The sequence below is a fragment of the Lepisosteus oculatus genome, chromosome 7 (assembly GCF_040954835.1).
Source record: "Lepisosteus oculatus isolate fLepOcu1 chromosome 7, fLepOcu1.hap2, whole genome shotgun sequence".
Taxonomy (NCBI): Eukaryota; Metazoa; Chordata; class Actinopteri; order Semionotiformes; family Lepisosteidae; genus Lepisosteus; species Lepisosteus oculatus.
Window position 1 is genome coordinate 32493121 of NC_090702.1, and position 22501 is coordinate 32515621.

Consider the following 22501-nt stretch of genomic DNA (forward strand, 5'->3'; position numbering starts at 1 on the left):
GAAACTACTTTCAATATGCACAAGACCACAGGGTTTAAAAGAAGCATACAATACTAAAATAACACTTAAATAAAAAATACTAAACATGCCCAACAACTTTAGATGTTTGTCTACACATAACAAAATTACTAAATATTTTTCATGTTATTTTTATTTAATGTATATATGTTTTTATTATAAACCAAATTTGTATTTTTTTTATCATTCAGCACCACAGCTGCAAGTTTCAATACAATTAATGCTTTTAATGCGCCAAAAATGTCTCCTCCATTCACTTTAGCTTATGATTAACTTTTGTCCTAAATGGAAATATATTTAAAGCAATATATTTCTATAGCTAAACAACATTACCTTTTATCTAAATCATTTTAATACCTCTAAATTAAAGGCAGTATCTAAACTTTTACTCAATAATATACTTCTGATTAATGTATTTGAACCAGACCGATCATGATTTACTGGAATATATTTTTCTACAAACCATATAAAACTAATGTAGTAGCACTTTATTTTCTGACATGAAGACAGTCAATATACCGTATCATAGTCCAGGTACTAAGATCAGATTTTAGCCATTACTGTATGTTTTATTTTCACATGATTTCTGTTTTACCATGCTTTAAAATCTAGATTATAAACAGAGTCAATAAACCACACAACAGGAGTGCATTCACATTCATTTATAAAAGGAACAGACATTGAACAATACAAGCATGTTTGTGCTCTGTGATAGTCAAAATATATTTCTTGTACAAGGAAACCAAAGTAGGTCATGCAGAAGGACAGTGGAATACAAAAACAACAAAAAAATAAAAAAACAATCCGTTTTAGTCCAACTGCTTTTACAGTTTTCCAAAATCTTAACCACATGCTTTGCTCTCCTTTCAAATCTCCACCAGGACAAGAGGCACTGTTTTACTCACAAAGATCTGTGCAAGTCTAAAAGAGACATGCAAGCTCTAGACTTTCAATTCATGGTTCTGGGGTCCCTGAAAGAGGAACAACTTACTGAAACCAGATGAAACATACACAACATTTAAAGGATAATAGATTTGGAAATATTTGTTTCACCATGTTTTCTAAAAAATCTGAAAGGTTTTCTGTTTTGTTTTCTCTTTTTCTCTCAATCCCAGATTTAATTTTTGAGGTCTTTGCAAACCATCAGGAGTAGCATGCTCCCCAGGGCTGTAACAATGTGAGACCATTAGTTTTATGCACTGGAGAGAGATGCTCTTATGTTGGACTATTTGTAATCTTCAAACAGCTCGCCTCCCTTTCTTAAGTAACTGGATAGAAAGTCTTACAAAAATAAAGAACACAGATGAAAAAAGTTTGTTAGACTTCTGTGCATTCAAAAAGATTTTAAACCATCAATGCACAATCTTGGCATCTACAGTTATGTAAATGTAAAGTTAGGCTGAAGTATCATGCATCAAGGCTTCAAGTTCACAGAGAGAAAAAAACAATGTAAACATACATTTTATGTTTACAGAAAGGTAAAGAAGGATTTATGAAACAAGGCTAGCGTTAATTAGCAAAACAAAAATGTTTCAGTAAAAGTAGTGATGGACTGCTCTTGAAAGCTGAATATAAAAATGAGAGGGGAACATTACATTTCAGCAATTAATTACTACAAGGACCACTGCTAATACAAAATAACACCAATTATTTATAAATTGAAATTAGTGTTTCCTGAAGTTATAAATCAATTATGCCAAATTATGGGAATATTTGGGGAATAACTGAAGACAAACTTCTGAAATATACTTATTGGGAAGTTATTGTGTACATGTCATGAAACTTAAACCACACAGCTTGTAGAGCATGAACAGAACACTTAATGAAATATATATATATATGGCTAAGAAGGCACCCTAATGAATGGCCTTGAGCTACTACTGAAAGATAACTTGTATGTTTGGCTAACAGTAAACTCTTCTGTATCTTAAAGCTTAAAAGGCTAAAGAATTTGTAGAACATTTCCCCTTTCACATTATTTTATCACATCTACCTGTAACATGGAACAAGAACTGATTCTGTTACATTTACAGGTTTTGGCACACTTGGGGGATAACAAAATACATTGAAAAGAGTGACAGAACTGTATATAAGGTTCAGCAACCCAAAACAATATCATAAGTGCAACGTTATCAGCCAATTTGCTAGTGTTAATAAGAACCATAACAGAACACCCCTACAATATTGTTAAATACAGTACTTCTTTAAGGTCACGCCAAGCTATTGCAGAAATGCACTCAAAGCAAAACTAACTTTGTCTAAGACCAGAGAGGATATTAGTGCAAAAAACCCTCATTATGAGGTAAATTATTTTAAAGAACTATGAGACACTGACAGCTCAACACAAAGGCATTTGGATAAATGTCTTTTGTGTCAAATTACTTTTGGCTGATGAAAGGAACAGCTGCTTGAAACTGTCTACAATATAACTAGATTCAAATCTGAAGGATCCCCTAGAGAGGAGAACAACAAACATAAAAAATACAGCTAGAGATTATCATAGGAAGAAGTTATGAATTTCAATTTTGTTTTCTAATGCAATGCTCTTTCTATATTCCAAAAGGCAGGATATTTGTTAAGTTAAACACCGGATACTGAAAAATATCAAGCTTTACATTTACATGAGCTTTCAATGTGATTTGTGTTTGGAACATTTTTAAACTGAGTAAAAAGGCAAGTACCTGCGAGACAAATAGTAAACTTACATTTGTCTTGTGAAGAAGCACAGAGCAAAGTCAATCACAGTCTGAATGGCTTGCTTTACAAGTACCAAGTAATTATACTCTAAGTTTATCAAAGAAAACCATTTGTTTTCACAGATTCACAGCAGTAAAATATAAAAGCACATCTGCGAGTGCTGGAGAAGCTTAAAATGATTAAGAGGTTCCCAGTGTCAGCAGCCAAAAGATGCTAAGTTAAATTGGTATTGCTGCCTTTAAAAAAATGGCCAACACCAGTTTGTTCAAAAGTGAACAGACCACATTGTTCGTCAAGAAAATTTAACTATCAGACTAAATGCACAAATACAAAACAGAAGTGGTGCAAATTACAGCCCAACTCTAGGCAGAAAGCAAAACTTCTTAAAGAAGTTTCATTTTTCATTAACAACACCTTGTTCCCCTCTCCCCCCCGCCCCCATTAAATTCAAAGGCTGACACGAAAGAGCCAAGACACACGTCCTCATGTTGCTTTACTATTTGGCTTTTCAATCTGCCGCAAGAAGAAATATAGTGCATCGAAAAAACATGGATCATTTTAAAAGGTTTATAATAGATGGTTTTATCTGCTGACCTCACATGATCAACTAAAGGACAGAATAGGAAGTATAAGGCTAATTCTCCCTCCAAAAATGCTTTCAACTACCTGCCCTGTTTTTTCTGTTAAAAAAAGCCCCCACACCAATGTGCTGTTTTTCCATACCAGATGCAGAAGAACCATTGTAATCAACTTCTGTAAACTTTTTTTTTTCTGTGCAAACTGTACATTTTTGTTACACAAAGAGCATCAAAATACAGCAGAGTTATTTTGGCAACACAGCAGCTCAGACAATAAAAGGCAAGTTTTTTTTTGTCGTCATTATCTCCTTAAGGTTAGTTAGTATTTCCATCAGGTCTGGAGTAATATAGGGTCCTCCAGCTCTTGAACTGGAACAGAGCCAGTCTGGCTCTCTCCCGAGTCAGAATCGTAAGGTGCGTCAGGGAGCTCCATAAAACTGCAGACCAGCTGGTCCTCCTCGAACTCGGAGCGTGCAGGGATAAGAACATCCGAAAACTCCTCCTCCTCGAGATAGTTAAAATCCTGAGGGATGTACAGCATCTCCGGGTAGTTCCTGCTGACAAGATCGCTGGTGGTCTTTAAGGAGACTTTCCTGAAGGCCATGAGATGCATGTGAGAAAACTTGACATACTTGTACCTTTTAAAACCCAGTGACTCCACGGCGATCTTCCAGCTCTTCATCATCAGGGTGTGACGGTTCTGATGGGAGGAGTCAGGAGTGATGATTAGAAGCAAGCCGTTCAGAGTCAGCAGCTCGTGGGCCTTTTTGCAGCAGATCCAGCGCTGATAGGGGGAAGGGAAGTAGGAGAGAAGCAGAGAGAATACCACCACGTTGAAGAGCTCTCCGGGAAGGGCATCAATGGGGCTGCGGAGCTGCTTGAGAAAGGCATCAACGGCGTCCCGTGCCAGCTGAAGTGGCTGCTGGAGCTGGAGGTTAAGGAAGTCACACTTGTACACACTCTGGGAGAAAGAAGAGTAAGAAAAAGAGCCTTTCATCATCAACGGACTGTATTCTAGAAATACTTTACCATAGTTCCACTGAAACCTTTACAATATCAATTCTGGGCATATTCAGGTTTTTGCTTTCATGTTTTCTTTGACAATTTTTTACCTGTGATGCTAAGTCTTCATTTTAATATGCTGAATTTAATTAGAATGAGAAATAGGTGAATGTAGTTCAGGTGGGTAGCTGCGTCAGCATGGGTAGGCTGCAAAGGAACAAGTAATAGGTTTATTCCATGCTGAAAAAAAGAAGAAAGAAAACACGTTTCGGCCGTGGAGCCTTCTTCAGGTGTCACCTTCTTGACACCTGAAGAAGGCTCCACGGCCGAAACGTTGTGTTTTCTTTCTTCTTTTTTTCAGCATGGAATAAACCTATTACTTGTTCCTGTAATAGGTAAATGCTTAATTTTATTTTTTAAATAGATTTTTGACTTGACTGCATAAAAAGTATAAACCAATCTGTTGAAAGGCGTTAGATTTAAAGATGGCACTGGCATTAATAGCCAAAAGCCATATCACCCTGCAGTTCTCAACTGGCTACCCACTGAAGCTAAGCAGGGTTTAGCCTGGTCAGTAGCTGGATTGGAGACCTCCTGGGAAGCTATGGTTGCTGCTGAAAGTGGTGTTAGTGGGACCAGTGGGGGGTGCTCACCCTTTAGTCTGTGTGGGTCCTAGTGCCCTGGTATAGTGGCGGGACACTATACTGTACTATACTGTAGTGGGTGCTGTGTTTTGGATGAGACATTAAACCGAGGTCCTGACTCTCAGTGGTCATTAAAAATCGCTGGGCATTTCTCGATAAGAATAGGGAGTTATCCTGGTGTCAGGGCCAAATTTCCCCCCTCGGCCTTTACAGTGGCCTCCAAACTGTCCCCATGTATGATCTGCTTGCTCTTGCCCTGCAATGGACTGGCGCCCTGTTCAGGCTGTTCCCTGCCTTGCGCTCATTGCTTGCCAGGTAGGCTCCCGCTTCCCGCAACACCGTATGGTATAAAGCGGTTTGGCAAATGACATGACTGGCATTAATGTTATATGTATGCTGATGTTTGGAGAGTAGTATTTGGGTCGATTGCGGTACATTGTATTTAAGTTGAAAAGAGGCCTAAAATCCTTAATTATTATATAGTAGTTAGTTTACTGAGACAGATTCATGGCTGTTGTACTGTTAGGTTTAAAAATGGGGCAAGGCTAAGAGTGTCAAAATATTATTTAAGGGATTAGAGGCAGCATCATGCAAAGTTTGAAGATTAATACTAATAAGCACTTAAGTGTGCAACATCCTCTACTATAACCATAACTCTATCTTGTTCCCAATTCACATCTTGACTACAACTGAGAACATCAAAAACACAAATGTACCAGACTTTGCGCTCATCATAATTCTTTACTCTAATCCTTTCACTTTGCACAAGGCTAATGTACCACCTTTAAGTCAAACTCTAATCTGGCTTCCTAATTACTATTTTACCACTTTAAACTGTTACTGATTTACATACAGTAAATATATTGATCAAACTGAGATTTTCACGCCAGTGGAAAGTGCAATAAGTACAGTACCTAGTATAGAAACCTTTATTAAAACAAATCAACTGGAAAGTTTGAAAACCTTGTAACCTATTATGAACCCATAACATAAGTAATAACCTTTTTGAGGACAATTAATGTTAAGAAAAATACGAAAAAAAATTAAATACCAACTGAATTCAATGAAAGTAATATTAAAGAAAACATCAAAATACTAAATTACAGCATAGTGCCTAGATAGTGAGACGTTGTACCTCTGCACAATCCAGTGCAAGGAGTCCATGACAGGAGTGATGTAATTACTTAATTATAGTCAAGTAAGGATTGTAAGGGCCAAATTCCAAACATATTGTCACAAACTAGAGGTTCAGGAAAATAGGTTAAATAAAATGTACCCGAGCAGTATGTATAATTTGAGGCACAGCTCTTAATTTTCTGGCACAACTCTAGCAAAAGAGTAATAAAACAGTCAAAACTTGACAAACATTTATTAACAATAAAATAGCTACAAAACACTAAGCAAAACACATAAACACAAGTTACACTATATACAAAAACATGATTCAACGGTCTTTGTCCTACAGACCTACTGTAGAAATACAGTATTCTAACCATAGTAGTCCCCTCTGAGTAAGAAGAATTACCAATCTCTGGAAAAACAATCACAAACTAGTTTTCCCACTTTAGCCACAGCAGCATGGGACCCAGTCTGGCAATATTTTTAAGATGGAAAATCAAGATGACTATTTACATACAACAAAGCATTGGGTATGAGTCAAAAATCATTCTAACTGTTGCCAGAACATACTGTATGAGTAAAGATGTGCATTCGATTCAGAAATGTGCTACCAACACTCCAGTGAGAAACTGCATAGTCTTCATAGTGTGTAAGTTTTCACAGTAGCCAAGGTGTCAAGTGATTCCTTTTTTGAATGACTGAAGAGTTACACCTTACCTTCCAATAGTCAGAGACAAGAAAACAATAAAGTACAGAAAGAACAGAATAAATCAACCTAAAGGCTGACGACTTTGAAGGTATATTGACTGTAAAGTTGGAAATGGAAGAGACAGGAAGGTCCAGATCAAAGAAAACAGGCCTGTGACCAGAAAGACACAAATCAAGATTAGTCAGATGGAAAACAAAAGAGCTATTAGCAAAGAGGGGAATAAGATGTGAGATCACAATAAATGAAAATGAGGATAAGAAGGGTAATTCATTGCAAAAATAAATTAAATTGGAGTTGCTGTAATAGGGTACTCCATTAACTATGAGAAAATGTAGAAATGCAGAGCAATCTAGATGCATGCACTTACAATATTTTACACAGCTGGAAAGATCTACAGCAAAACACAAATGTAATGCACCATGTATAAATACTGCAGTATGCAGGTTTTAGCAATGTGAAAAGCAACCTGAGTCATGTAAGTAAATACTGTATTTTAAATAAGAGAAGGCATCAGGTTTCCACAGAATAAAATAGCAGATCTTCTTTTGCCATCTCTCCTACAGCATGCGTCATCAAATTCAGGATACATTACAGAGCACTCCCACAGCCCTCAGAAGAGCAGGATTTAGTTGAATCAAACACAATACTTAAATAGAAATGTGTCTCACCGTGGAGATTCAACAGTCTTTTCTGACGACGTGCTACAAAAAGTTCAGCAAGGTGAACACAACTTAAATTGAGTTAACATTTAAACCACGTCAACGCCTACATACATCAAAACACCTCAGACTAGCAACAGAAGATTGTACATATCATTCTGTAACTCCTTTCCCATTCTACAGGTCAGCAACTACAACAGTATGCACAGTCAAGCCTGATTTCCACAAGAAAGTGCAATCCAAACTAATACTAACAGGTCTACTTAGCACATTCTGCTGGTATTTCCAGGCTTTGTGGACTTATTTCATATTGCTGTCACCTTTTCTGTGCCTCAGGAGATACTGCTGTGAAAGTGTGAGGTTTTGTCCGAAACTTTTTCTAAGGCAAGCCCCGAGACCTGGTGTTTCTGCCATCGCAAAGCAGAGATCTGAAGCCTCCTGCTGATTGACCCTAATTGCTGATATCTATCAGTGTTAAATTAACTGCATTTTTAGCTCTTCCAGAATTTCACAAGGAATCCTGCTATGCAGCAGATGTGCTATTAATGTAGTTGTACAACATGATTTATATTTTCTCCAGTGTATACTTTTACCCTTGCCAATTCATTTTAAGACCTTAACAAAAAAGCACCCATTCCTGGCTCACTTTCTTCGTTCTCTTGTTTATTTCTCCTCTGCTTTTTTTACCCAGCTTGGTCTCAGAAGGCAGGGTTCTCCCCCCTAAACAAAATGAGGCTGTGTCCTACTTCTTTCCCAGCTAGATAGAAAACAAAGGGATTGGAGTATCCAGACCTGGCTAATGTGGTGCTGGTGTGCCCCAGGTGAAGCTACTGGCAACAGACGGGAGATTGTGCATGCTCAAAGACTCAGCAGACAGTCTCTAAACTAGACTTTGTTGCAGGCAAACAAAAATTTTGAATGCTCACACAACAAAGCTGAACATTTCGCAGAATAAGGTAAGCAAGATGGAGGCATGCTCGTGTAAGAAAAACATGTTGATAACAGGACCGTCAGAGGTGGACTAATGGAATGATGAGAAATTCTTTAAAGATGCATTAATGAAGCAATTCTTGAATGTTATCTATTTTTTTAATGTGAGATATAATTGTGGAGAATTTCCATAGAACATATAGAGACAGTTCTTCTGAAGGATGTTACAAGACCAGGAATCTTATTTTAAAGCTTTTTTTCTAGTTCACAGACAGCTCCTTCTGAAAGAAAGCAGGCCCTGCTCATTTGGTGTAGGTATCGGTGTTGAGCTTCTACTCAAGATGACAGGACAGCTAAGACAAGAGTGCATCACTGAAGTCAGTGGTACTTAAGGCCCTCCACACAGGTGGTTCTGTTTACAGGAGGCTGGAGGTTTTGCTAGATCTTAAGGACTGTCCTGTTGTCATGGATGTTGTGGGGAAACTTTTTTGTTGATTTTCAAGGGTAATATCTATATGAGTGATAGATTTTTGATTAATGGAGAGTGTCAGCTTAGAGTTTGTTGCAGCTACTGAAAATGAGATTTGAGAAATTGAGAACTGAGATCCTATTGACTACCTCTGTTCACCAACAGCAGCACCTATTCCTTGCAATTTTGGGGTTACCGTTTACGTTTTTAGATGGGTTTTCCACTCTGAACGTTCTGAGTTATCTCCTACATGGGAATTATTGTGCTAATGCTTGCTGACTGGATTGTGGGAGGGAAAGCCCTTTGGTTTGGCTTGGAGTGGAACAACATTAGTATGACAGATTCAAGAACAAGAGGAAGGCGGACTCAGTTTTAAAGAATAAAGACGGTAATTTTACTGCAAAAGCATCATTTAAACTTTTATATTAAAGTCATGCTGTGATAGCCTAGGGAGCCTGACATGCTTGAAACCTAATATTTCAAGCCAAAATATTGTTTCAGTTTATGCCCTTATGACATTCCAACCAGATTGGTATAACCTCTTGTCCACATCCCTGTTGGAACTTGTTGACTTTGGTATTCTGGGCACGGATAGAAATGTGGTCATGAATCACATATTTGACAGATCAAATTCAGAAGAGAAAAATGCCCAGTCTCAGGCATCTACAGCATGGAGAAATTATGTCTGATATGGATGTGGTAGATATATGGCATATATTTTTACACCTCAGCTAGAAGATTTTTCTTGGCTAGACATAAATCATTAATCACAACAAGTTATATTTTTGTGTCCTTTTTGTGCTGTGCACAATATGGAGATACTACCTATGTTGCTATCAGATTACCACGCAATATTCTGTAGATTCATGTTAACGGATATATTTTACATTTTTATATATAGCATTACTTCAAAATCAGGCACTTTGTGAACACTTCAATGCATAACTGGATAAGTTTCTTGATTTTAACTGTGGCTTGTTCAAAAAGCTTTCAATTCTTTGGGATGGAATCAAAGGATTAATTAAAACTATTATATTGCATTTACATCACAATGGCATAAATCTCACCTCAGGAAACTGGAAACTGATGGTCTTTCTAGAGCAGTTAACAGCTTATCTTTTCTAAGCCTACTGCATTAGAAATCAATCTTGTTAGAAAAGTTATAACCAGTTAACATTTCTCATGTTAAATGTTAAATATTACAATTAATTTAATAGCAGTCAACCCAGTAATCAACTGTGACACTTTGTAGTAATGTTTTGCAGACATCACTGCTGGAAGATCAGCACAGAGGTACTTCTGTCAGATCTCATACATCTAAATTCTACATTCCTTCTGTTTCACACTAAATTCTACATTTCTGATATTCAACTGTGAGAAAGTGTCTGCGGTTCTTCCAGTCTCTTTATTACTCCAATTAGTTGCCAATAACCCTGTCTGGGCTGGAGGGTCTGGAAGACTGCTGTAGGATGTCCTGCCATTCCTCCTGTAAGCCTGTGCCCAGCTAGGGAAGGCTGGATGATAATGGTTATATCCTTTTGAAGGCACTGATGATCTGCTTTCCACATGTTTTATTGGACTAATCTAGTCATGTCAAGCCTTTGGCATTGTTATGTGGAGGTTGAGCCACTGTATTCCTAGATCTCCACAGTTTTGCAGATTAACAATGGGACAGGATGTTTTCAATGTATCATTAAGCAATGTAGCATTTTAAAGTTGCCCTCAATCAATACCAAAGCCATTCTTCTATCCCCATTCATGTATCATCAGTTGGCATGAACAAAAGCAAAAATGTTTTCGCTAATGCCTTGTATTCATGGGTGACTAAAACACAGCAACTCAGCTTGATGTCAGTCTATAGATTTCCTTTCTCAGTTGTCAACATGTTATTCCTAAATAATCTCCAAAATTGCAGATAGTTTTCATGAAGATGGTGAGCTTTAATCATTCTGTTGATATGTGGGTTATTTCTTCCTGGAACTTCTCATGCTGTAGTTAAAGTTATGAATACACAGATATTCAAATTGATGGTCCTGGGTCAATGAGCTGACATTCTACCTTCCAGGATATGGCCCGTCTCTCACAAAGTTAGTTCCTTGTCTCTCTGGACTATTCTGTCCAATTGTTAAAAGAGATTCATCTTATAGGCAACTACAATGCAGGCAGGCTGCCTTCAATCATCCCACCCAGAAATCATCATTCCTCAAGTGGGGCCTCCTTGTAACTTTTGACCTTCTTGCATTAATTAAAATAGTCTTTTTCAATAGCTCTTTATACAGATTATTAATCATTGCATTTTGGCAAATTTAACAAATCATAAGCCAAACACTGAGCACTGTGCTTGCGAGAAATCACGTGATAGGAATCAGTATTATATTATACTTTGTTAAGGAATATCATCACAGTAGCACAATGAACTACTGCTATAAAACATAAGACAGTATATACCATTTAGAATGTAACTTAAGAGACCTTGGTTTTGGGAGTAAATGTAAAACCTTTTAAGTACAGAATTAATAACTTGTCACCTTTGGACTGTACCATGACTAAGCAAGGAGAAACTATTTTGAACTACAAATCTTTTTTGAAAAGACAACTCTTAGTCATTATTCAAAGACTCATTAGTCTCTCCAGAACAAAGGAAAGCCATGAATCATAAAACCAGCAGTCATCTTTCCACAGTTGCAAGCTCAAAAGCCTCAACATAAGGCAAATGTTATCATTGTAACCAGCTCAAGAATTACATTGAAAAGCTATCACTATATACACAACAGCAGTGCTATCACATCAGGTTAATATTCACAGTCTAACTCCAAGAACAGTTTAATAATCTCTCCTATCATATTTTTCAGAAGTAATTTAACTTTCTTCTTGATAGCTTAAAACTTTTAAAACATAATGGCAATGTCAACACAAAAGGAGTACATAATCCACTGACATGTTACTTACAACTGTATTCTTTATGTATAATAACCATACCTTCACTCAGACTAATTTGCAACACACAATGAAATGGCTTTCATCCTGAACCAATTCAATATAGCTACAAAAGTATGTGATTAACAAATCAATAATCATGTTATTTTAAATGAACTCTAATAAGGTTTCAAGCCAAATGAAACTGATGATCTGGAAACTCACATTGTAGAAAGGCAAACTCTGCACAGCACAATGCCAGGTAAGAGGGTATGGAATCATCTGAAGAACTATTGCCATTACCCCTGCTGCAGATACTGTACCTGTCCTTCACTTTCCTTACCATTTGTTATGAAGACAGAGTATTTGACGGTTTCTAAGTTCAAAATAAAAATAAATCAAAAAAGAAGAAATTGATGGTGTGATCACTTTTAGCAACACAGTCAATCCTTCTACCACACATACCTGTCATCTTTTTAAATTGTTGTTTTTCCTCAGTTACTCACACTCAGGGGAGGAAACCATTGTGATCATGGATGCAATAAAAATAAAGACCAGGGATGATGCTCAAACCACAAGGTGCATTGCCTTAACACAACTTACCAAAGGGCCATTTTGTGCTATTACGCAGTTTAAAAAACTGAAAATAGTTTATGTTGTATATTGTGTCAATTATACAAATTAATTATAGGAGACTCCAGTAGCCTTCAGATTTATTCCTACCATCGATGAACTAGGAATTTACCAAATATATCAATCTCTTTATTTTAAACTATGAGCATCAAACTATTGCTCATAGTTTAACTATAGGGTAAAATAAGCCCTGTCCATCAAATTGTTAATTTAGTATTTCTTAACCTGTTTTAAACAAAATACAGAAAAAAGATATAACAGGAGACTTTTATTTTCAAAGTTTTGTTAAGGATATTTTTAACAGATAAATCCTATTTTGTATATTTTTATTTTTAATAATATTGGCCATCTATGTCTTTGTCAAGTTACAGCAGGGAGAAATGTAGTTAATATCAGCAACTGTCTTGAAACCAAGCAACATTTACCGTATATGATATATACAGATGTATATAAGATATAAGGATATAAGATAGACAAGATTTTTTCATATACATAATGTAATATATACATTGTAAATGTCTGATATAAACAGAATACATTAAAATATAAATTAATTTAATACATTTTCATAAATATGAAAAAAGACCCTTATAGTAATCAAATTACTTAATATCTTGTTTAGACTGCACAGTGATTTTCATTAATTAAAGTTAATTTGAAAAAAAGGTATAGTACAATATTAAATTCTGCCCTGACCGAAAAGGTAACTACTGTGGTGAGGGTAATAGCAGATATGACAGAATCTGTGGTAAAGTTACATAAGGAGTCTATTATGGGCCTAGGATGTGGCATATTCTCTATCCCATGTGGCTGCAGCCCATTTTGTGTTGGTAAAAAAAGAAGTGCTGATCATGCTTAACTAGGAAATAAGGGTCTTGCAGACAAGCAGTTAGAAAAAGGATGGATAGGTGTGGCAGACTGAGGTTGCGGTCTGTTTTAAGACCATCTATGTTGGAAATTAGGTGTTTTTGACAAAATAAAAGTTGAGGAAACCAATAGCTTTTGGTTTTGGAGGACAGAAGATATTTTTCATTTCTTTAAGTTTGAGTAAAGTAAAAATTAAGTTTCCAAACAAAGAGCAAATTTATTTTTGGCCACAAGGAAGCAGGAGGACCTTTATTTTGTACCAGGAGGATAAACCAGGAACACACAGCTGCTGCGACCAGCAAAACCCCAAGGTGTCCCCAGGTCAAAGCCTATCCTGGAAGCACAGGACCCAGGGAGGGACTGGTTGCAAGTGACTGATTCCCCCCTGGACAATGTCCCAGGGAATTGTAAAATGAATCCAATATCCAATGAAAACAAAGAGATCCTATCTATATACCACTCAGCAGACAATGGAGGCCAGACTGGAACCCACAACTCTGGATCTAGGAGGTAACAGCATTACTTACCACCCCACCATACAACCCTGCTTTACTGCAATTTAGTAAAAAGTATGTGCTTGCTGTTGTTTTAGCTTTCTTCCCTGTTCGGAGCAAATTTAAACTAGTTAGATCCACAGCTAAACCCAGAGCATTTAATTGTTGAGAACAACTCCTTTTCTGTATTTAGGTTTTCCTTTCTTAAACAGTACCACAGCATCATGAAAATCAAACCAAACAGCACCTAATTCCGTGTTGTGAAGCAGAAGGAAGTAAAAATACATTTTGACTGTGGAGACTAAAGTATTTTTCTGAAGTGAGGGAGGAGGAGGAAGGAAGCAGGAAGGTGAAGTGAAGAGGTGGGTTAGGAGAGTGAAAGGAAGAACAGGAGAGAATGGGCACTGCAGGTGAGAAAGTGACTGAGCTGAATCTCAGACGTTTGAAAAACTAAAACTGGTAAATGAGCTTAAAAAATGAACTCGGTTTGGTTTCTGGTGTCTTTTTGGCATAAATGTCCTGGAATGCCTGTGAAAGGATGCAGACAGAAAGTGTTCGTGTCTGAGTAAGGTACAACTGGGAGCTATTGGCTTTGATCTTCACTGCTCTGACATGTTTCCCAAAACAGTCAGTTTCAGGCAGTCTTCTACCCGTTTTGTCATTGCAAAGGGTGGGCCAATTCCTGCAGCATAGATAGCCTATTTGGATTGTTGGTGCAAGTGTTCAATAACTTTCTCTTAAAATATTTTACATGGATGGCAAAACTATACCAACCCTTTCTGCCCAATTTACCCATCTCTCTGGCACACAACCTCAGTATGTTATGAAACTTTGTGTCTCTTACTCTTTCAGGCAGGGATGACACATTTCATGAGAAAGCCATAACACACTTAAGAGAACTCTTGATTGTTTTATTCTGCCTGGGCACTGTTGAATTAGCGATGTGTGAGGAATCTTACTGTCATTTTTTACAGAATGAGTTTAAATTCACAAATACACTGCATAGTATTAAAAATAAAATGGGCAGCATTTAGGCTCAACATTAACCTCAAAATAATAAATACCATAAGAAAACAATGAGGAAAATGAGGAAAATACTTATGGAGAAGTTCTGTGCACATATTGAAACAGCTCTGTACTAGCCTTTTGAAACTTATTAATTATACCTTAATAAACTGTTATACTATAAGTAGTATAGTCCCTTAAGGTAAATGAACAAAAAAAGCTTTCACCTTTTTTCATGGATTTCTTAATAGTGACAATACAACACTGAAATAAATAATTGCTAATTGTGAGGTGTCACAATGTACAACTATATGGTACTATTTCCTATACATTTCTGCTGCAAAGGTTGTACAAAAAGATATATATTTTGTAACTACTAAGCTAAATTTGAGGATTGCTAAGTCTTGCTATGTTCTTTGGGGTAGGGATTCAACAAGTCCTCATCTGCTAACTTATCTAGAGGCCAAAAAACCCTCAATGTAAATTAAAATGTGGCTTGCTACCAATATACAACAGCTGGGCATGTTATTTCAACAACCATATTTGCATTGGAAAAAAATCAGTATTCTAGTAGAGCCTAAAGAAACCTGCTAACTGAGTGAACATTTTAGCTGATGTTTTGCCTCATGTGGCATTAATGACTTTCAAAACTTCCTGTGGGAAACGAGAAGTTGAGTGCATTGCTCTATCTTCAACATGCATAAAATGAATAATGCCTAAAGGTTCCCAGATTTTTCAAATCTCATCTCGATGAAGCTGGCAAAAATGTGTGTTTTACTTGCACTGCAGGGAAAAAAATGGCCAGCTAATCTCTTTACACTTTAATTTAGGTAGGTGTACGCCATATTCTGCATTCATAAATAAGACACTCTGCCAAAAGCCCCTGTAATCACAGAGGTAGCAAAACTGAGCATCTGCTCTGCCATTTGAAACTCAGCAGACATGACTGATAATTTGTCTTGCAAAAAGGCAAAGCAAAATGACTTCACCACACGATCCCCAAATTATCCCATTTATCTACTTCAGGCATTTACCTGACTTGAAAGCAAGCAACAGGGATCTCCCAGTGTTTGTAAGGGTGAAAACAAGAAAGCAGGGCAGATCACTAAGTTTTAGTGATAAACTAAACAGTGATAACAAAAATAGATTTATACTGTCAGGACATCTTTCTTCTTGTGCTCAGTACCAGTGTGGGTCTTTTAGAATTTGGTTTAGTTACTCCAATATATGAAAATAGTTAAAAAAATAATAATAATAAGATTTAAGATAGTAGGGTTTATTACTATTAATATTTAAGGGTGAATCCATACAGGTCTTTTCCTAATTGGCTGAAGAATTATGAAACTAAGCATCTGAACGCATAAATATAACCAATAATTTTTCAGCAAATATTAAACAAGGTCAAAGTTTGAAATATTGTAGGAATTTCTAAACAATAATACTATAAGCTGGTCTGTTGGGAGGAGCCAAAGTTATACCTATTTGAATCAAGATGAACACAGAAGGCAGGTTCATTAAAGAAAATGGAGAAGACCTACTTTCTCCATCTGGAGTTTGAGAATAATGGTTTGCTCACAAGCATTGAAATCAAGTGTTCAACTTGCAGTGTGTGCTTTGTTGTTGGGGAATGTGGGAGACACTTCACTACTGCTCATAAGAAATTTGAGCAGAATTTTACAGAATGGAAGTAGTCTGCGGTCTAAAAAGCTAAACAAGAAAAAAGTTGCATTTCAAAGGAAGGACAAGACAAGGAACAATAAGTCATTTACAGAAGGTGAAATTGTTGAAGAGACAATGATTGTGATTCAAGGTTTACAGAAACTGTCCTGATATTAGATGAGCAGAGGGGAACAAATATCACAGCAAGAGGAGTTTTTGTGCTGTTGGACAATGTAAGCAGGTAGTTGTTGTGGGATATAGTGATACTGCCTATTTGGCTTTTTGACATTATTGTCTCTGAAGTCAACAAACAGATTTGCTGCTACCCACAACGTGAATAACTATTTTGTTAAAAAGAATGTGTAGATCAAGAGGTTGGTATCAGTAAAAACCAACAACAGCCATGAATAGTTGCAGGTTGCACTGCAAATATTGCAAACAGCAAAGCAGACCCATGCTTCCTCACATTTCTTGAACTATCACTGTATCATCCCATCAGCAGGCAATTTGTGCCAAAAGGTGAGACTTTGGCAGAGAAAGAATACTGTGTCACTTTAATCAGAAATCAAGAGTTTTCACTAAATTAAGAAATGAGGATGCCATCGAGCTGAAAGTATATGTATGATGACTGCTATTCTTCCTGATCTACATCAATGTTACAGATTGTTGTTTAGTCACTAAAGTGATGAAATTTTCCAGATTATGGCAAAATAGGATTAGTAAACGCTACCAAAGCAACAAAGGAACTTCTAAAAAAATATTTAGACTAATTCTGGGCATTCTGGATATAACATTTAATGCAGATAAGTGCAAAATGTTACATGCAGATAGCAAAAATATTTACTACAGAAATAAGATGGGGGATCTCTGAGCTTGAAGAAACTACTTAAAATGAACTTTGGTGTTTATGCTGACATTTTCATCTTCAAATCAAGGTGATGGAGAAATAAAAGGTGAACAGAATGCTAAGATACAAAGCTCAAAGCACAGAATTTAAACCAAGGCGCTATGATGACCTCACTCAGAATACTATGTAAAAGTTGGCTGTTGTTGGTCAGGGAAAGCCAGCCAGTTCCACTCCTGGTTTTAAATGAATGTCCTACACTGACAGGATAATGCAGTTACAGTGGCCTTCTTCAGAATCAACAGTGACACATGAACCAGAGGACTCAATTGGAGACTATGAAGAGTATATTCAAAACAAGGCATTTTTACACAAGTAGAAGTTTTGGATGTCTGTAGTAAGCTACTCAGTTATACTACAGAAACAGATACCTTGGCTTCCCTCAAGAAATGCCTGAACGTGATCCTCAGATCAATCAGATACTGGCAACCTAACAAGCTACTTGGGCCACATGGCCTCCTCTTTTTTGTGAATTTTTGTTGTAACTGGTCTTGCGATACAAAAAAACTGAAAGGTCAGGTCTGTAGCCTTGACAGCTTATTAAGAGAACAAACTATTTTAAAGGGGTTTAATCTCCCTTTAAACTTGTTTTGACATTTCACGTGTCAAAAAATACAAAGAGGAACATGCTAAAACGGTTCCTTCACTGTCAACCTTCACCTTGTTTCATTATCAGTAATGAAGAGAGAAGCATTTTCTGAATCTTAGAACTCAATGTCTTATTTTTATGTTTATTTTTTCACCTTCTTTATGACTGACTACATGTGATAATTTATTAGCAGATATGCTGCAGCACCATACTGTACACGCACAAATTATAAAAACACTCATTCTCATTACCCAAAGTACAGATAAACAGCATTTCTTACCATACAAGCACATATATCCTACTGTAGTTCTCTCATTCTTACCAGCTTATTCTGATAGCTCAATGACAAGGAAAGGTTGGGAATCTTTTCTTGTAATGAACAAGACTAAAACTCTAAAAAGGCTTTTAGTCTGTTTCACTTGATATCAGACGCCCCCATTAGTTTCATACAGTATGCGTCTCTCAATGTAGAGAGAAATGTTATCCGGTAGAAGAGACAAATTGTGGGACAGAACTGTGTGAAGCGGACAATTAAAATAGCAGCACTGTTTACTAACTAAAATGCCTGCCATAAAATTATTCTCAGAACTTGCAACTGAAACAACATATTCAGAGTCCCCTCATTTTGCCTTTTAATAGTCTGCTTTTTAATTATCACGTGAGAAGGAGAGCTATGGGTTCCATTCTTGTAGCTACATGATATAATTAAGAGGCTCTTAGCATTGAAATGCAAAGAAAAAGCATAAAAAATTCTGCTATGGTTTAAAAAAATAATTAGGCTGTTACACAAAAAATATAGACACCTTTGGTTTTAAAAGCAGATATCTAGGCAAGGAATACACTGCAAATGAGGCTATGTTGGGATATATCATTTTATTATGTTAGGATTTTTTTATTACTGTATTATGTTTAAAAATCTACTGAAAACTGATACAATTTTAAATTTTAACATGACCCACTGCATTTCCTTATTAACGTCCCAAGCTTTTCCAGAATTCTGAACTTCAAATTCGACTGATCAAGAAATAAAATTATCCAAAGCCTGGAAAAAGAACATTTACCTTGGTCATCATGCCTTATTTTTGTTATTCAGGATGCTGCTCAGAACATTTTTACATCTTACCCTCCGTGTCCAAAAAATCCAATCCTCTGTCTCACTATAGAGGCACATGACGTTATTTTTAATATGTTATTTTTAATATTTAAAAACGTTGTATGATAAGCAACAGTGTTCTGTAGCCACCAATTAATCAAGAGTGAAACAACAAAAGGATATGGATGACTGCTTCAGTCACGCAGTTTTATTTTCTAATTTAGCGTTTATGAAAGGGGCGATGTAAGTTTCACAGGAAGTCTACAGTAAAGGCTGGCATTAATTAAAATAAAATAAAATTAGTTAATTTTTGCAACAAATACAAATATGCTCAGGACATTTATGTACTGAAAGACTATTGTATGACAGACTGGCCAGAATATGTCTGATGTTTAATAACCAGTGGGCATTTTGATATGAAACATGTATCTAAAATAACTGGAAAATCACATCCTTTGTGATTGAAAGGGAAAAAAAGCATTTCCCTTTGATGGAATTAACACTTTCATTTAATTCTTTTTTGCAGCTGCTTTTCCTTTTCAGACTGTGTTTTTGTAAAACGTCACAGGAATATCTATCATGTTGAGTACCAGTGAGCATATTTATTTGAGTGTTGCGTATTTGAGCACTCAAATACATATGCAAAGTATGAATTATTATAAAGACAGTCAAACAAGACCGATTACCTACAGTTAAGAACTATAACCCTTACACTAATATCTCTGGATGGTTTCCTAAACCTGCTGATCCTGATTACATTCGATGATTAGCAAGAGCAGCACCAATAATGGTTTTCATTAGCTTTTTGGTATTTACCTAAGTTTGTCTGTTTAAGGATTAAAGATATAGATCTTTAAGACCAAGTGATCTCCTTATTTATCTCCACTTTGTCCACTACAGTGCACAAGATTAATGTTCTGGGTCAGAGCAAAATCTTTTCTCTTAATTTATACTGGAGAGTAAATCCTGTGAGAACCACATACCTCAACAGCAGGCACAATATCAATGCCCACAGTCAGGAATTCATCAAACTTCAGAAATGGGTTAAAGCAGCTGCCCACATCCAGCAAACGAATTTTTCCTGATTGGTAACCCATCCTAGAAAACAGAATGACAGCACAACAGTTGTAGAACATTATTAAACTTTTTAAGATGCATTTTAAATTAAATTAAAAGAAAGAAAAGGGTATTTCATACACTCTATACAATGATGAAGTATTCACACTGTATTAAATGCACTGAAGTGATTTTAATTCCATTGCACATGGATGTATTCCCAGTAACCAACTGCTGTGCTTGGTAGGTAACTGTGAGTTTGCTTGACATCATGACAATAGAAAACCACAATTCTGTATTAGTTCACTAGCTGGAGATAGCCTTTCCTCCTAGACAAATCCATTACAGTTCCAAACCAATTCATCAGCAACCTTCCGTTTGTAATCTGCAGACAGTTTTTATTGTACAGCTTTGTCACAATATAATAACATTTATCTCAAGTTCCAGCTGAACAGAAACACAGAACAGAAACAATTAAGAGCCTAATTTCTGAGAAATTAATTCCAGGCCTTCTAAGCAAATCTTCTAACAGTATTGTCTTATGCATAGCAATTTGTGTCTTTTGCAATTTTAACAATAATAATTCTTTTAAAAAACTGTCAATCAAATCAATTGAGGCAAGACTTTCTAGGCATTCCAGCAGTATCTAGTAAGAAGCAAACACTGAATTGTATAAGACACTTTTTTTTACTGACTTTTTTTTTTTAAATGGAGATTTTTTTAAAAATATTAAACCTATTTAACTGCCAGGGTCTCTTGAAATAACAACAAAGAAATGCTCAGAAATGCTCAAAAGGTTTCACTGTTTAAACATCCGTGTATTTCTCAGACCCCTAGAAATGCAGTATAAACGAACCCCAAAAGACATGCAAAGTCTCACAGGTGACAAGAGGGGCAATGATCATCTCTGCTGTGTCGATAGTCTAATTGTAACAGTGTCTGGGGCTGAGCCCTGTCAGGCAGTGTGAAAACCCATGAAACAGTGCACTTGTGCCCCCGAGTCCACGCTGTTTGTTTTCATACAATAAATTTAAGTCTTCCATCAATAACGTCTACATGGCGAGTAATGCTATTCTGTGAAAAACCACTGTTCTCAGATGTTTTTGGTGTTCATGGCAAGCAGCCTCAACCATGCACTGTTTCAAACATCTGCCTCAGGCAAATAGCATATTTTGTTTAGCTATCTTAAGCACCAAATCAAACCTGCCTGTTAGTTGCTTCTGGAACTGTAGCTTGTCTCACAATAACATTTTACTGAGGTTTTAATTCAGAAGTGAGTTTTGTAGCTTTCCCTGCCTTTTCCTGAGCTGTTCAGATGCTGCCACAATTACAGTTTGCTGTAAGATGGTAATTCCTGTTGTACTATTTTAACAGACCAATATTATCCTGACAAATCATATAACCTTCATGTCCATATTTGTGAAGAAAAAAAAAACCTTTAGTTACCATTATTATTATCTCCTATCTTTTATACTGTGATCACCAGCTGAAATCAGAAAGGAAGCAACACATCCCATACATGCAGCATCCTATGTAAAGCAGCGTGACGTGTAATAATTTTTAATTATGAATTTTTTCATATTAAAGTGAATGCAATAAAGATTGATTCATTGCATTTTTATAATGTGCTGTTTTTAGAAACAGGGTATTTGCATAACTACTAGAACTCCAAGGAAGGAAAAGATCACACATGGCCAGATCCGGCTATAAGGTTGTAGTGTTCTCACTCCCTGTCTTACATTGAGCTAGGGACTATTTGGTTATTAAAGATAAAAGAACAGCTATGTGTCTTAGCTAAATTTCACTCTGGCCTTCCTCAAGTTCCCTCTTAATTCAAGTGGTGAAGTGATTTCTCACTTCTCTGCTTCATCGGCTGACCCACCATCCCAGGCTGGTGTTGTACTTCAGCAGTGGCTGATGTGAGTTCCATGCTATATGTAAAGTGCTTTGAGATTATTCGAGATAAAAACAGGAATCATAATGGTTACTCCCGCCTGTACCTGTTTATCTTAAGTTCATCACCTATTAAGATCTACATAATTAGGATTAAGGGAGAAAACTCTTCCAATCAAGTTGAGGAAAGACCACCTACGCCAGGCATGCTGAAGTTGTTGAAAACGATACACTAGAAAAAAAGTATTCCTAAAACCCAGAACCTTGTGGAAATAGCTAAACAGCAAGTGGATGAGGCATCAGCACAGGTGATTTATGAAGTGAGCTGGAATGTAAACTAGCAGACACAGCGGTCTACAAGACTGGAGCCAATGAAGTACATGACTATTGCTTACCTTAAAGAAACCAGGATTCAGGCAGAGACCTAACAATCTTACTAGACTGGCAAAACAACATATTATATTAGATTCTCCATATCCAAGAAATTGGAAGAAAAGCTAGGGAAAACAGCAATTTGCATTAATCAAATCAATATAGATGGATGTTATAGTTCACTCAGATGACCAA

At 36.5% G+C, this 22501-nt stretch overlaps 1 protein-coding gene across 2 annotated transcripts in view; it reads right to left on the bottom strand.

The window, feature by feature from the left end:
- Window positions 1-665: 665 nt before the first annotated feature.
- samtor (S-adenosylmethionine sensor upstream of mTORC1) overlaps window positions 666-22501 on the bottom strand; it is a 68808-nt gene continuing 46972 nt past the window's right edge. For both annotated transcript variants that reach the window (XM_015352660.2, XM_015352659.2), the window contains 2 exons: window positions 19969-20083; window positions 666-4254 (listed from right to left, as the gene is read on the bottom strand). In XM_015352660.2, coding sequence (XP_015208146.1) covers window positions 3625-4254; window positions 19969-20083 — 745 coding nt within the window. In that variant the 3' untranslated portion in view covers window positions 666-3624. The remainder of the gene's footprint in view (window positions 4255-19968; window positions 20084-22501) is intronic.